We start from the raw sequence: 15,893 nt of genomic DNA on the forward strand, positions 1-15,893 counted from the left end.
TATGCTTTTATTTTCTTTTTCTCCTAGGTCTTATTTTCGGGGTAGGTCTTATATTAGGGCAGGTTTACAAAATAGTGCTAGGTCTTACTTTCGGGGTAGGTCTTATTTTCGGGGTAGGTCTTATATTAGGGCAGGTTTACAAAATAGTGCTAGGTCTTACTTTCGGGGTAGGTCTTATTTTCGGGGAAACACGGTACAAACAGTGTATAGAAGCAAAGTGGTAAACCGACTATCACATTTACTAGCACACTGCACTACAGCTATTTCCTCTTAGCTGTGAATTCAGTTAGGTAAAAAGTCAATCAGATTTGACTATGTAATACCCAAAGCTGGAAGACCAGACAACAGATGGCAGACTTCATTTCTCAGCATCTCTGTATTACAAAGGAAACTATGTGTGTGCATAAGGAGGTAGTCAAATAAAGTAGTCAGTCACTGTAGGACCTCAGTCTGGTAACTTGAAAGTATTAATGGTTCACCTCACCAGCTTAAACAGGCCATGAAAACTAGAACATTCTAATAGAAAACAACATCAGTTGGCCCCTCATACAAAATCTCCATGGATAATCCAACAAGGAGCAGCTCTGGAAAGGCCATAGATTGTGCTGCCTTCTCAGCTCAACTCTCCATCATTTTATTGACAATCCAATGCAAGAAGCTGTCCCATCAAGCAGCTACAACTGTTCCTGCCAGAGCTGCTTTCATGCAGAGGACTAGATTCTAGCAGGGTACTGATATTCAGATAAATATGAAATAGTACATAATAGTGCATAAATAGTACATAATACTATTATGCATCCTCAAGGCCACAAGGTAGGCAGACACAGAGGTGTTGTTGTTTTAGCTTATACACAATGCACAATACCAAAACACTGTTCATGTATAGCAATAGAACCATTGAACAAAGCAATCAGTCTCAAAACATCAAAAATAAATGCAGTGATCTGCCCAGCTTTTTTTTAGCAGGGTGCACCACTCGGCACTTTTCAGTAACCACCCAGCTGTTTTGGGTGATTACTGAATAGTTGGGTCGCAATAAAGGGGCTGCCACCCACCTACAGTTTCTTCCCACCCATCCTAAAAAAGAATTCTGAGATGAACACTGAAATGTATAAAATTAAAATTTATGAGCAGTGGTGACTAAAAACAAACAAACAAAAAAAAAAAAGATTCAGATGAAAGAAGGAGAAATTAAAGGGAAAGGAGAACTTAACTGTCCCAACCCATCCCGGACCCAATGAAGCACAACCCTACCTGTAATACCTGGTTTAACCCTCCTTCCAAACCTAAATATATAACAAACAGCTGTACAACCTTTTTTCTGTATCACACCCTGCCTATAACCGAGACTTTACTTTTGCAAGGACCAAATCTTTTTATGGAAACATAACTAGTGATGTGTAAACAAAGCATCCAGAAATACTTAATTGTTGTATTTCCTTCCAAACTGTTTTCTCGTTACCGTAAAAGAAATTCAAATCTTACCTGCTGATGCAGTAGAACGCAACAAGTCTGAAGAGGTCTGCAAAGCTGATTCCAGAGCCTTCCAAGGAAAAAGCTGGAGAGACAAAAGATAATAGTCACCATGTAAGACCACAAACACTATGAGGTTAAATCTGATCCTGGTGTTTTTCTGCAGAGAGTAAGCAGTAATGTTTTGCAACTATCAAACAAAGCAGTGTTCTCCTAATTGAAAACAACTGTGTCGGGGGCATTTCTTTGCCAAGACAGCAATTCAGCTAAATATACGGAGCCTGGAAGTTTAGTCCTTTTCCTCATTCCAGGAACATGTACTCATCCACAACAAATGGGTCAAAACAGATCCGAGTTGCACAATATAAAAGTAACAAAACAAAACAAAAGCCCTCACATGATTCTCTGAACAGTCTTCTGTCTTTCACTGAAGTTTACTATTAGTAGTATTCCTTCCTGTTGGGTTTATCATCAATACCTTCAATATTATTGCTTTTTCTTCTCAAGGACTCCTTCCACTAGGGGAAATTTAATAAATTAAATCTGTTCTCTATCACTGCTAAAAAAAAAACCCACGTTAAAGATGCTTTTTTCCCCTCTTTTAAACTTTCCTCTTTTTACAGAAGGGCAAACTGCAAACCATCCTATACCTGATTTTTGGCATAAGAAAATCCCCAAACAGTGGGGTCCTTCTTTAGTATAGAAATCACTGCCTTTGCAACTTATACACTACCCAATGGCTGTCCAGATGCAGGTGGCCTTTCAGAATGTTGAAACTGCAGATGCCATTAAAAGAGGACTTTTGGGGATCTGGCTGGCATTGAGCTGGCATGGCCCATCATTAGATCGAGTGATTCCTGCATAGTTAGGCTCCATAGACATCTTTGGTGTCTAGAAGGATCTATGGAGCTTTATTAAGCAGGATTCTGGAAGAAGGAAGCCACAGACACCACATTCTAAGAATAAATGTGTGGAGAGAGAAGGGCAGGTAAGAGTAGAGAGGGACACAGTATAACTTTGTTCAAAAGTACAGTTATCCTTTAAGATATATATGTCCTTCACACAAACCTTCAAAGTAATTAGATAAAGCACTCCAAGACTGGAGAAGATAAACTATAATAGGAATAAGTGTGAGTGATCCAGAAAACCTGGAATTGATTTCCTAAAAATCATTTACTAATAGCTGGTTTTCAATCCTGGACCAGATCTATTCCAGGTTTGCCCATAATGGTCTATTATATAAATCCAGTCCTTGAATTATTAAATCAGGCCGATTATGTTTAGTAAAACATCCCCAATCACTAACAAATGTAGCAGTAGTTGCCAACCGTATGGGGAACATGGGGAACATGGTACACAACTCTGGCCAGTGCGCCCCCCCTAAACAAGCTCCTTTTCCTGACTCTGCTTGGAGGCACACCGGCCAGAGCTGCGGACCACCAAAGTTTTCCCACAGACCGTTGGCAACCGCTGCTCTGGAGTGTCTGCTACACCTGCTTAAAGTGGAACTAAAGTGTCACTCTGAAAAATACATGATCAGGCAGATTTCTATTGCAAAAACGGACAGGCAATTCCCCTTCTGCAATATTCCATCTTACCTGTTTGATAGTGACGGGGAAGTGTCATAAAAGCTGAGCTGCACATGTGCTGCAGTTGCGGAATTCATTTAGTTGACTTATAATAAACTGCCTTTGTGTCATATTTACAATCAAGGGCTTTAAAAAATGTCTCAAATTTTGTTCAGTTCCCATTTTCCAAAAGACAACAGTCACTTACAACTTCTTCTCTATATTCCTCCCAATTAGGATTTAACACTGACGGCATTATATACTGCACAGGGGAAAGATCACGGCAGCCCAATAAAAAAGCACAAAGCTTGTTAATACATGTTGTAGTTAATTTATGTTTACACAATGCTGGATCTCAGGCAAAAATAAAATGTAATTTCAGCCTGGGCAAGAGATAAAAGCAGGCTATCACAGTGAATCTGAGAATGAGACAAGTTCTAACCCCACTGTCTCTGTATAGTAGAATGCAGCTCTGTCAAAGATCCTCAGCTACTAGACAGGAAACCGCCAAATCACCCTCCATGTGAAAACCACAAATCGCTCCACTTCAATTGTTTTAGAAAACCCAAAACATAAATTAATTTGTATAAAAAAGTTTCATGTACAGTAGGATACTATTTCCATATGCACACTGTACTTTGGACAGATCAGACTGTGATCATTTGCTGTGCAGAGAATATTACCGTGACCTGGAAATGTAACTGTTTTAGAATGAGGACAAACTGACCGCAGTATCCTTTCATGGCACGGCTTACTGGAACACAGTATCTTTCCTTTGAGTACTTTTTTTCTGGTATATAAATTTCTAATACTTGCATATTTCTTTTAGTTTACATTAAATCTGTGTGTAGATGAGGAAAGATTTATGAACCATGGTTATTGTTAACACACAGAACATTATAAGGCAAAGATATAATGTATGGCTTGATTCTCATCTTTATCTTCTAATAATGGATCCCATATCGTTTAGAATGTATTAAAATGTCCAAATAGCAGAAACATCTGACGTGTGCACAAAACTTCTGTGTATATATATTGTGTACTTATGGCATTTCTTTTAATAATGTTTTAGTTTTTTTCCGTTTTCCTATTCCTTTGACAACTACGTTTAATAAATGTTTTCACTTTTTGTAAAGGTTTTAGCATTTCTCAGCTAAAGAAAGACTTTAAAACAAATTTTCAGTCATGTAAGTGAAGAGAACTATGAATGGACAACAGCCTTTTATACATAACAACAAAGTAAATTAAATATATTGGTCCTCTAATAATCAAGAAGTAAATTGAAGCTCTTGTGAACGTTGTAATTAAATCATTTTGCTTTTAATGGATAGGTCTGGGGTTAAGCTCATTATTAGACACATGGCCTTAAATGAACTCACACAGTGCTGCCAAATAGTTTCTAATGGCAGGGCAGAAGACACTGCATCACCTCCGCACAATGAAGAGATTGGTTTTATTGGCAGAATCCAAACTGTACTGCACGGTAACTGAGGACACCCCAGTGCATTGCAGAAATGCATTACCATGCTTTGCAGTTTGCTGTGCTTCCCAAAATACAGAGGGTCCAAGTAGGGCAGCTATTTAAATAAATGGTCTAGCACCTAGCAAAACATGCATTAACATGAAATTGCTTACTCTTAGAAATGAATTGGGCCTATGAATTCACCAGGAACAATTTGTTTGCAATATAGGTATTACTTTTTTATATAGAGGGAGGGCTCTGTGATAAGCCCCTGTTTTGCCACAACAGATTTGTATCTGAATCTCTGGGATCTACAATGACAGCTCCAAACAGTGCAGCATGGAGAGATAATTAAAACATAAACAGTGATCTAGAACTTAGACCTGTTTCTACTTGTTTTAACCTAAACCCCAACATGGGAAAGCAGGAATAAAACTTTTTAACATATCCAATAGGTAATTACTCCATCGACCAACCAACAGTATTTGAGGCTATCAACAGACCTAAGCTCACTACCCAATCGGGACAAAAATGGATAGATCAAACAACTCTTGGTCTGTGAGTATCTTATAATATAGTATGTTTATTTAGTTCCAATTACAGTTAGGAAGGGGGCAAAAAAATCATCTCTGTGTCCTATTCACTTCCTGTCCTAAAGATACAACAGGAAGAAAGAGGAAATATTTCCACAGTGAGAGGAAAGATCTTATCTGTATCTCCTAGGGTTAACTATTAGAAGACACCCTTCTGTTCCTGCACCAGTGACAATCCAAAAGTTTCCTTGATTTTCAATGCTCAAGTTGGGTGGTGCAATTTAACCCTATCCCCCATTCCTGTTGACCTCCTCTTCGGTGTGACCGGTCAACCATCTTCCACACTGCAGGTTCTTACACTGTGAGGTCAACAAGCTCACCCACAACCTGAAGCCTTGGAGGGAGGAGATGAGGGCTGGTAGAGAGTGAGGAATGAGGTAGGTAACAGTACTTTTTACTAGTACCCTAGACAAAACAAACATTTAATGCTAGTAGTGAAGGAGGAAGGTGCATTTTCACCCAAAATCAGCTTGCAGACCAAGTGACATTATATCACTCACAAATAGTATTAGGTAACTTACTGTATGAGCATTCTTTAATCACAAACTCCTGGAAACAGGATCCAAACTCCTCTGGCATTCGAAGAGATATGACTTTCTTCTGGAGCTTCGAAGACTTTCTCACCAAAAAAGTCTGTGAACAGGAAAAAATGGTTTTAAAGACCTTACTATCTCTTATGTATGGCTTGAAATAAAGATGCTCAGGACACATTTAAATGTAAAAAATAAAGACATCTAGGCCTTGTACATTGATCATAGTGCACAGTGTGCAGTTTGCTCCTTTTATGATGCTGTTTGGAAATGCAGATGGTTTTTGATGACAGACTTGAATCACTATAATATGTACTGATGGAGTAAAAACCTAATGCACCCATGTTTGCTAGGTGTTATCGCCACATAGTGTTGGCTATATTCAGTCCACAGTGATGGCTGATTGTAATTGTATATTTTTATATCAAGTGAAACTTGAAGCCAATAGCTATTTTTCCTGCTATGTCTTTCCGAGACTTTCCCTTTCTGGTTTGGTGACATGTTGTTACCGGGACAAAAAAGAAGAGGAAACACACCCAACAAGGTCACAGTGAGTGGTAAAATCTACCAGATGTGCCAAGCTCTGTATCCAAAAATCAAAAAAGAAGATAATGTTTAAGCTACGGAAACCCTTGCAGAACAGGGAACAGAAATCAATTTGTGAAGCACAGTTACATGTCCTGGTTATTATTAATTTTTAAGAATTCACTTACATGTGAAATATTTTGAAGGGCTTTTTGTTAAACCCCAAAGACAACTAAACATGCTGAATGTCACACATAATATAATCCTGCCTGATCCTTTTTATAAAATCATTTAATCTCTAGGGACCCGTTTCACCAAAGGGTGTCTTAATGAATTTAGGCAGCCTGTTATTTTTATTGTATGGCAATTCAATATGCTGATTCTAGCTGATATAGGCAGAACATGGTGCATCATCCTTACCATTCATAACACAACTGGAAAAGAAGACTGTGAATGAACAGCTCAAGTACTGTTAAAAGTCTAGAAATACCAATGAGAATGAAATGATTTATTTGGTCCAAGTTATGTTCCGGGGCATGCTGTACACTGCCCGGAGATGGGGTCACATTTTCCATACAGTCAGTGAACAGGAAGAATGGAGACATACCGGTCAGCCTCCGGTATGAAAGATAAGAGTACACAGGCTGTGCCATGACACATATTTAACTCTTCTCAGCATGACCTGACCCAATTACAGCCCAGCAATGCATGCAATATTTTAAAATATGTTCACCTACATACTACAAAGGCTTGATTTACTTTTTACCATTGGTGAAGGCACTTAAAATAACAGGAAATGGAAAAAAGTAATCCAGCCTAAGCCTCTATGTAACAGAGCTGAGTAACAAAAGCAGATTTAGGGATTTAGGATCTAATTACTGCCACCTTTTAAAAAGAAGACAGACAAGAATGGCCACAACAATGGCAGGATCATCAATAATTTTTTTGACGTAACATTAAATATAAAAAAGCTTTTTTGAGAGTTTCGAGACTAGGTTACATTCCCTTAAAGGTTAGCTGTACGTTCACAGTGAAGAACAGATATCCTTTGCCATTAATTGTACTTAAAAAATATGAACTGTATTCCCTAACTGGGACATTATTATTAAACAGGATTTATATAGCGCCAACATATTACGCAGCGCTGTACATTAAGACATGATATTAGGTGGATATAATACCTGAGTTGCTGTACCTCCGGCTGTATCCTTGCATGCACACACAAAAGTGGTACAATACTGAGCATGTGTCACATTTGATGTAGCTCTCTCTCGTTGCCTTATTTAATAAAGCTCTCCAAGGCTGGCGATGACACATTTTCATCAGTGAAGCTGGGTGATCCAACAAACTGGTCCAGGAATGAAACAAATAGCAAATGGTTTGCTAGATCACCGAGGTTCAGCCTTGGAAAGTTTTTATAAATCATACATATGATCCAACAAATTAGAATATTTTAAAAGAATTTTCAACATTACTTTATTATTATGTTTGATTCAAATCCCTGTGCTAACACATAGAGAACTCACAGACAACAATAGGAGCTGGATCTAGCATTGAGCCGCTGCATTTACTGTAGCATGCCACCCAGGATTTTACATAAAAAGGTGTGGGCCAGGGACACGGTTATCTAAAGTAATTCTGCAATCTACTAAATAGAACATCCTAGACAGGAAGTGCCACTTACATTTTTTAGGTTTAAAAGGAGGGGCAAAAGGATAATTATATTTTACTATGAAAATACAATAATCTTTTAACTTATCTATTTGGAAACCCACACGCTCATACAGTGAAAATCTGCAATTATCTGAAAAGAAAAATCTTGGAAACTAGTAGAGCCAAACTGTATTGTTACACTGCATCTTTCAGAGACTACGGAGACTGCGTCCAGATCTCACCAAATGATGGGTCAATATTACCCAAAGTATTCTCTATGTGATTGAAATGTTTAACATTTCTGTATTCCAGCTGTCAGAGAGTGACCATCATTATTGATTGGTGATGAGGGACTCTGAGAAAAACTTTGTCACTGGAGTGTTTAACCAGGACCTACGGTTATATGCACACATCAGATAACAAACGCCTGCGATATATGGTTTGCTCATCTCTCAGGTGAAAATCTGACATGTGTACAGCAGTGCCTGCATTGTTCATCAATCCACCATAACAGAACTGACCCTTGTTCACTTCTATGGGGGAGAGCACAGTGGGGTGCCGCTCTTGCTCATTCTTCCCTCTCCATAGAATAAAGCAGCACTGCATGTACAGCACAGCACTTGTTTGTTTATCAAACACTGGCTTTGGCCTGATCTAGTTAAAGTCAGCTATTTTTTGATTTTCCTCCTAAAAGTAGCCATTGCTTCTACTATTTAGATGTCAACCGGCAAAAAAAGTAAAATACTTCTACGCAGACCACCCGATATCTTTGAACTCCTAGCCACGCTATGTTTGCCATGTTACAGTGCTATTGTGGTACATACTGCACACCTTTTGCTGTTTCTGCTCCTCAGGATGACACTAGATCTGGCCCACCCATCGATACCTACATACAGCAAGTATGCACCATGCTGGGTTTTTCCTTGCTTTCAAGGAACTGGCACTGAACAGACATAAAGCCTGTCAATATCTACCGGTATTAATAAGGGTCAAAAAAATTATACCATTTTAGGAATATATTTATGCCCCACTAGGAGGGTATTTACCTATAAGAAGTAGGCTTGCTTTCTAGTAAAAGACAAGTAAGAAGATAGAGTACAGGTCCATTGTGAAGGTCATATACAGTGTACCACTCGACTGTTTTTGGGTGGTTACTGAAGAGTTGGGTCACATCACAGGAGCTGGTTCCCGCCTACAATTTCTTCCTATCTGGCTTTAAAAATTTTCTGGGTTGAACACTCAAATGTGGGTAAACAAAATGTTATAGAGATTCCACATCTCCTCTGGGTTCTTTGTGTTCCTGAATTATAAAAAAAAATGTAGTTCTCAGAAACTCAGCATACTGCATGTGAAATGTGTGCTTTGCATAGTTTCAAGGGTGGAGATTTCCTTGATAGAAGAAATGAATGGCAAAGTTCCAGTCCAACTCAATGCATTCCAGGAGCACACAGAGCCAAGCTCTATTTTATCCTGGGCAGCTCAGCAGATTTCTAACCCGCACGTTCTAGTAGCTCAAAGGTCTAATCAAAGTATGGAAATATCATTACCAGATGGTTCTTAGAAAAAGGTACTTTCACCAAGCAAAGTAAAGAAACACTGAAAAGAATTTAGCTGTGCACCTTTCTCTATGAACACTTGTGCTACTTCAAAATAGCAAAACAAACTGATATTGAAGTTCCAATAGCTGCAGCTGCTAAGGGAATGTCATACAGAGCATCCAGAGGGAGCTTTAACTTTACATAATGAACTATTGTTTCACTGACAGTTAACATTTGCAAGCGACAGGTGCTAAGCAGCACAAAATGATTTTGTTTCTGGCTGTATATGTGACTTGCATGTGTTAGGGTCTGTGCAAGAATATATATCAATGACCTGTGTGCAGTCTGAGATATATTTATGAAGTAGGAGAAGTTCCTAATATAGGAAACGCAGCTCAGACATTTATGGTGAAGAGTATACAAATCCGAACAATGAACTTCTCCTATTTGGTCCCTCTTTGGCTTGTTAAATATACAATTGAAAGCATTTCAATTGCAGAACAGTGGCATAGTGCCTAGCAATCATGCCTTGCAAAAATACTAGTGAGCAGTAAAAAAAAATGCTTACAATGATTACATTTAAATAAGGACTCCAGCAAAACAACTAAATGCAGGGAAGAAATACATTCTGTATATTGGATTTGGTAAACAATTTGTATTTCTTTCCAGTCCTGAGATTTATCCAGCTCTACCACGTCACAGGCCTGTCTGGCTATGCTGTATTTAAAGAGCACACATCTTGTACCTCTCCTCTGCCTGTGCCTGGACAGTGAAGGAAAGGCAACACACTGATGGGAGCATCGGTGTGTTGAGAATTGTTAGAAATGAGCACTGGCTGGCTCCCTGTGCTGCTTCTTCACCTCCCAAACCAAGCTTTGCCGTAAAGCAGCTTGTTGGAGGTCAACGTCATATTCAGGTACTCAGTCTACTTTCATTTACAAATGTATTAAATGGTGTATTAACCTTCCTGGCGGTCTGAATTATAAGTATTTTTAAATGTCAAACAGTACATTTAAAAATGTACTGGTCCCGGATAAGGAAGTAACAGGAAGAAGAAGCACAGGAAGACTTCTCTCAATATTGCTGGTTAAGATGTATTTGAGGATACTTATAGTCACAATTTGCTGTTTTCTTCCTGTGCTCTAAGGATTGCCTATTTTCTACTAACATATACAGATGACTTATTGATTATTACCTGGTATTGTATACAATTGCCCAATTAGGTCCCATGTATATATAAGATGCTTTGTTTGTTTCTGTCACAGTTGTGTAGAAGTTTATATTACTAATAATTTAGTTTTCATTAGGGACACTTTACTATTACTCTCATGTTTCACCATGAACTATGTTTGCCACTAAAAAATCTTTGGATTTTTTACTCTTTGTTATTTTCATTTCTTACCACAGTACACTAACATTAAAATTTGTTTTGAATAGTTTAATCTTTTTTAACCTCCTGAGCGTTACACTGAGGTCTAGATTTCTGTACCAAAAGTGATCCATTGTTTTTCATGAAATTTTTTTTTTAAATTGTAGACCTGTAACTTACAGAAACAGGGGTTCTAATAGATATTATGAATATAAAAAATGTTTGAAACACACAATCATTTAAAAAAAAAATTACTTTTAATAAAATTAAAGGAAAAACACAAAAATCAGCTTAAACATGACTACATAAACAAAGCTTGAAGCCATGGCAGGGGTCAGGCAGGCGGTGATGTCCAGGTCCAGGCAGAGATGTCAGAGTCCAAGCAGAGGTCAAAGCAGGCGGAGATGTCAGAGTCCAGGCAGAGGTCAGGGCAGGCGGCAGGCAGAGATGTCGGAGTCCAGGCAGAGGTCAAAGCAGGCAGCAAATGGTCAAAATTAGGCGCAGATCAGCAAAGGTAAGATAAGACACAGTGTTACACACTAGCCATCCAGGGAATAAGTGGCAATTTTTAAAACTTTGATTCTGTATTTATTGGGGTTTGTTTTGAATTATTTTGTATTTGATTGGATACGGGAGTTTGTATCCAATCCAATACAAAATAAGAATTTGAATTTCCAAGTTATTTACTTTTTTTTTATTTTTTTTATTTTTTGTAATGGATTGGATACGGGAGTTTGTATTCAATCCAATACAAAATAACAGTTTGAATTTACCAATTACACACTTTGTATTTATTTGAATTATTTTGTATTGGATTCAATACAGGAGTTTGTATTGAATCCAATACAAAATGAATGAATGAGTTTCTATTTGAATTTCCTGCACACGCGCCGACGTCATCACGCACGCAGGGAGGAGCTGTCCGTTTTTTTTTTTTTCTCCGCCGGACGGCTTCTCGTTTCAGAAGGCACCCGGTACTGGAACGAGAAGGACGTGGGACAATCAGCGTGACCAGGTAAGATGCCGGCCGGCGGAACACAAGATGCCAGCCGGCATCTTACCGGTCCCGCTGGCACCCGACGCTGGAGAGGGAGATCGACGGACGACGCTGGACGGAGGATGACGCTGGAATACGAAAACGACGCTGGATGAGCACAGGGGGACCAGGTAAGTAAGGATGGGAAAAATCTCGGGGTTAACCATCCTTGGTGCAATTTTTTTTTGCCCGAACGAAGGTCGGGTTTAACGGCAAGAGGTTAAGAGAAGTTCTGTTTACATTTTCTTCTGCTTCTGAAAGGCACAGGAACATGAGCAGTGTTAAAAAAAAATCCATCTGTCAAGTATGCTGGGTTCACCACTACATGATTTCTTATTCAGTTATATTACTTTGAATAAATACATTCCAGATTTGCTGGATCACCCAGCTTCACCGATGAAAGTGTATTCTCTCCAGCCTTGCAGAGCTTTAATAAATCAGGCCAATTATATTGTGTTGCTGTATTCTCGGTGCTGATATTAGACACTGCTTTTCTTGTTATTGAAACCAAGCAATGGCCCCAAACATTACCATGCTCAGAACAGTGGGGTCTGCATTAAAGTGAGCTTAGATAAATTCTGCACCCAGTTTCAGACCTGTATTTATTTTCCCAAAAAAATATCACCTCCAGAACTGCCAGAGATACCTTATTTGACCACAGGACTTTTGTTATTGGCAAAAAGCCAATAACAAGGGCAGGGGGAGAATCCTGAAATGACATAAAAAACTGAATACATTGTCGAGAAAGGAAGAGGATTTTTTTAAGTTGGAAATAGAAAAGAACAGCTAATTGTAATAAAATAATGAATAGAAATACCAAACATCTACACACACCCATTTCTACAGCAAATATCGGAGGACTTTTTAAAGTCTGTAGCTGACCACACACAGATAAAAACTTTCCCTACATTCCAAGTATTCCATTACTTCTGTGACACACTTGTGTGGTGTGTTGGCAACGACCAACTATAACAAATGCATTCTAAAGTAGAATCATGCATGGGGGTCAATAGGCCAAGTATGGCATTTTGTATGGATTCTTTTGTCATGACTTTCTGTTCTGCACCCACCTAGTAAAAAAATATCCTGAAGAGAATGATTTTTACAGCTAGCTGAAATAAATACTCACTGATACTCACCTTATATTTATTCCCCTTTTCTAACAGCCAGTCTCTAGGCTCAAACCCTTTATTGGACAGATGCAGACAGAAAGGAAGTATCCTGGTGGTGATTATGGTAAAGGAAAAAGTGATGGAGGATAGCTTGTAACAGGTGTGTAAGTCTCCAAAACCTACTAAACAGACTGCCTTCATACAGTATAAACAGAAAAGGAAGGTACTGTTATTTTTTTTATTAGGGTATCTTGCCCTATGCCAATTATCAGCAGTTGCATTGTGTAGTTGCTGTTTAGGATTTTGGGTGGAAAACAAAGACAAAGATCTATAACTGAAAAGTTTCTCTGGTCACCAGGGAACCCCAGTGCATTATATGCTAGCATATATTTATCAGCAAAGAAAGGTGAGCTGTACATACCCCAGGTGGCTGATTCTGTAGGATATCCCCAACGCTGTCATCGCCCAGACCAAGTTGAAGCCAGATGGGGTGAGTGTGGAGAAGCTTGTCCAGGATGCTGGGCTTGTAGGCAACACTCTCATACCCAGAGTCTCGAAGAAAAGCTTTTTTCTCCAGCAGTATGTTTTTCTCCATGTCTTTTTCAATGCTGCAGGAAAGAAATAACAAAAATACATTTAATCTCCTAGAACTGCCCAGAAATGATGGCAACACATAACATGAAAAGATTTACTCCACACATCTAATGTAACCAAAATGGTAATCCTGATATAAATAATTTCTGCATTAAAATAATTTCTGGTGCCAGATGGAATAAAAAAAAAATTGTGGACAATAGTGGAGCTGGTGCTTTCTGAGCTGCCCTTGGGTTTAAATTAACTTCTGCACGTTGGCAGTAAATATCTTTATTGTAGCTCTCCCCAGCTTTGTAATGTGAACTGTGTTCATTCCATAGATTAACCCCCGTAAAGACTTGCTGTGCAACAACTTGGGATAAAAGTCCATTAGTTTATTCTAACACAAAAACATCTGAAATTGCCAAGAACTATTTCAGCTAGCTATGGGGCATTTCTGTTTTCCTCTTTTACAGCATCAGCTCACATCAAATGGAAAGCGATTTAAGGATTCTGTATCCTGAACCCATTTGTATAAATGCCAGGAGAAAATGCTGCTCCCGGTGTTACCCACTCACACCAAAACCATTAGGACATCTGGGGGGCAGGTGATAGCGCAGACTGGCAGATCATGAGATCAAAAGCATATGCTTTTTGGTTATGACAGCAGCAAATGTATCTCAGCTTGCTGATTATTGCACAGACTTATTTGTCTATAGACACCCTGCAGTGATGACAGGTCAGCACTATACCCAGGAAGCCACCATCTTTTGCCTTCAACGCCAAGGCAGACTTCGGGGTCCAGTGATCCTCTTCAGCCATTGGATGGCCACTGATGATCTAACCTCTGTGAATGCATCGGAGTTACATTGCCCCCAGGGGCTGCCCAGGGGCAGTGTCACGTCTGGAGCCCAGCTCTACACTACACCACACATGTGCTGTGCATTGCAAGACTAAAACATGTCCCTTTTCCTAATTAGTTTAGATCAGCTTTAAATTGTTTAATTGATGCATGTATTTATGCTCGGGAGACTTATCTCTCTGTTTGTCCTGGTAAGCATTGTAATCGGGACATACAGTGATTGGAAATCCGAGAATACATGACTATATTTGTGCAATTTCCCAACTATTAGTGTTTCATTGACTGTTGTCTAATTAATTCCATGTTGATGGAACCCAGGCGTAAGTCGCAGTTTCTACTCTATAGCCTCTGTATTGCACGCTCTGTAAACTTAATGTGTCATGCCCTTAGGAATTCTTTATAGGGTGTTGATGTCTGAGAAAGATCACATTCCTCACCACTGCCAATCTGTAGCAATGCAGCCTGACTGTTGTCTCAACCAGCAAAACTGTAGTATGGGGAAAAACAACCCAATAAACACGGCTGATAATCAGCTTCACAAAAGAAATGCAGGTTTGGTTCTGGATGCTACCAGCTAGCTGATGACTGATTCTACATTACTAACACAGCAGTGTCTTTATAATCATTACAAACACAGCAGAGTTTACTACCAATGTACTTGTTCGCTAGATCTCTTTCCCCCTCTACTGGGCACACAGATTAAACATTTATAAGAGAAAAAGCTTATAGTTTTGTGGTGTATAAAAATAAATAGGTCACTAATTACTATATATGCATATGTATATATAAGTTACAAACTGCACTCTAAAACATTTCTTCCTATGCTAATGGATTTTATTGGAAATCCATAAAAAATAGGTTGATATAGGTAAGGAAAATAGGTAAGTACTGAGCACACCTGTTTGAAACCTGATGAAAAATGAGAATGATCAAAACAGTTGTTCATTATGAACCAATTTGTTACAGATTTCCAAAGAAATTGCATCAGGCTAACAAGAGGAGCACATGTGTTTCACTCTTTGGATCTTTATACTCAATGACAAAGCCACAGCGGGCAACACATCCTTCCTGTTCTTGCATGGCTCACAAAACAAAATGAAGAAAGGTTTACAAACGTGTGCAGGGCCAAATCCATTTAGTCCAATAAAAATGTCTAGGAGGTAATTAAAATATCAGTAACCAAGGATTTTAATATGGTAGTCAGTCAACTATATAAAACTTACTGACATCAGTAAGGCTGCTCTTGAATGACAGGGTGCCCCCAACTACGGTACCCAAAACATAGGAGCAAAAAAACAGAAAGAAGAGCATTGGTTATCTTTCATTACTATTAAATGATTGAATAATGCCCTTAAGCTATGTACACACATAAAATTTTTGTCATTGGAAAGGACCTTTCACTATCCTTTCCAACGTCAAAAGACTGAAAGATGCATGAACGAGCGATGTACATACAGCACCGTTCTGCCCTATGGAGAAGGGAAGGGGGAGAACGAAACAGCGGCATCCCGCTGCGCTCTCTCCCCTTCACTTGCATTGCAGTCATTTAGTCTTTTGCCGTTCGTGGATCCACCAGAACAGATTCATGAACAATGTCTG

General features: G+C 38.9%; 1 protein-coding gene and 1 long non-coding RNA gene across 3 annotated transcripts in view; one reads left to right on the top strand and one right to left on the bottom strand.

Moving 5' to 3' along the window:
• The window catches only part of RIN2 (Ras and Rab interactor 2), a 109,900-nt gene that overhangs the window by 32,746 nt on the left and 61,261 nt on the right, over positions 1 to 15,893 (bottom strand). For both annotated transcript variants that reach the window (XM_072409410.1, XM_072409412.1), the window contains exons 4-6: positions 13,281 to 13,467; positions 5,618 to 5,729; positions 1,486 to 1,558 (exon numbers count right to left, since the gene is read on the bottom strand). In XM_072409410.1, coding sequence (XP_072265511.1) covers positions 1,486 to 1,558; positions 5,618 to 5,729; positions 13,281 to 13,467 — 372 coding nt within the window. The remainder of the gene's footprint in view (positions 1 to 1,485; positions 1,559 to 5,617; positions 5,730 to 13,280; positions 13,468 to 15,893) is intronic.
• Positions 10,919 to 11,196, top strand: LOC140330130 (uncharacterized). Its single transcript, XR_011920635.1, has 2 exons — positions 10,919 to 11,099; positions 11,136 to 11,196. It is a non-coding gene; the product is annotated as an uncharacterized lncRNA (long non-coding RNA).

This window comes from Pyxicephalus adspersus, chromosome 4 (genome assembly GCF_032062135.1).
Source record: "Pyxicephalus adspersus chromosome 4, UCB_Pads_2.0, whole genome shotgun sequence".
NCBI lineage: Eukaryota > Metazoa > Chordata > Amphibia > Anura > Pyxicephalidae > Pyxicephalus > Pyxicephalus adspersus.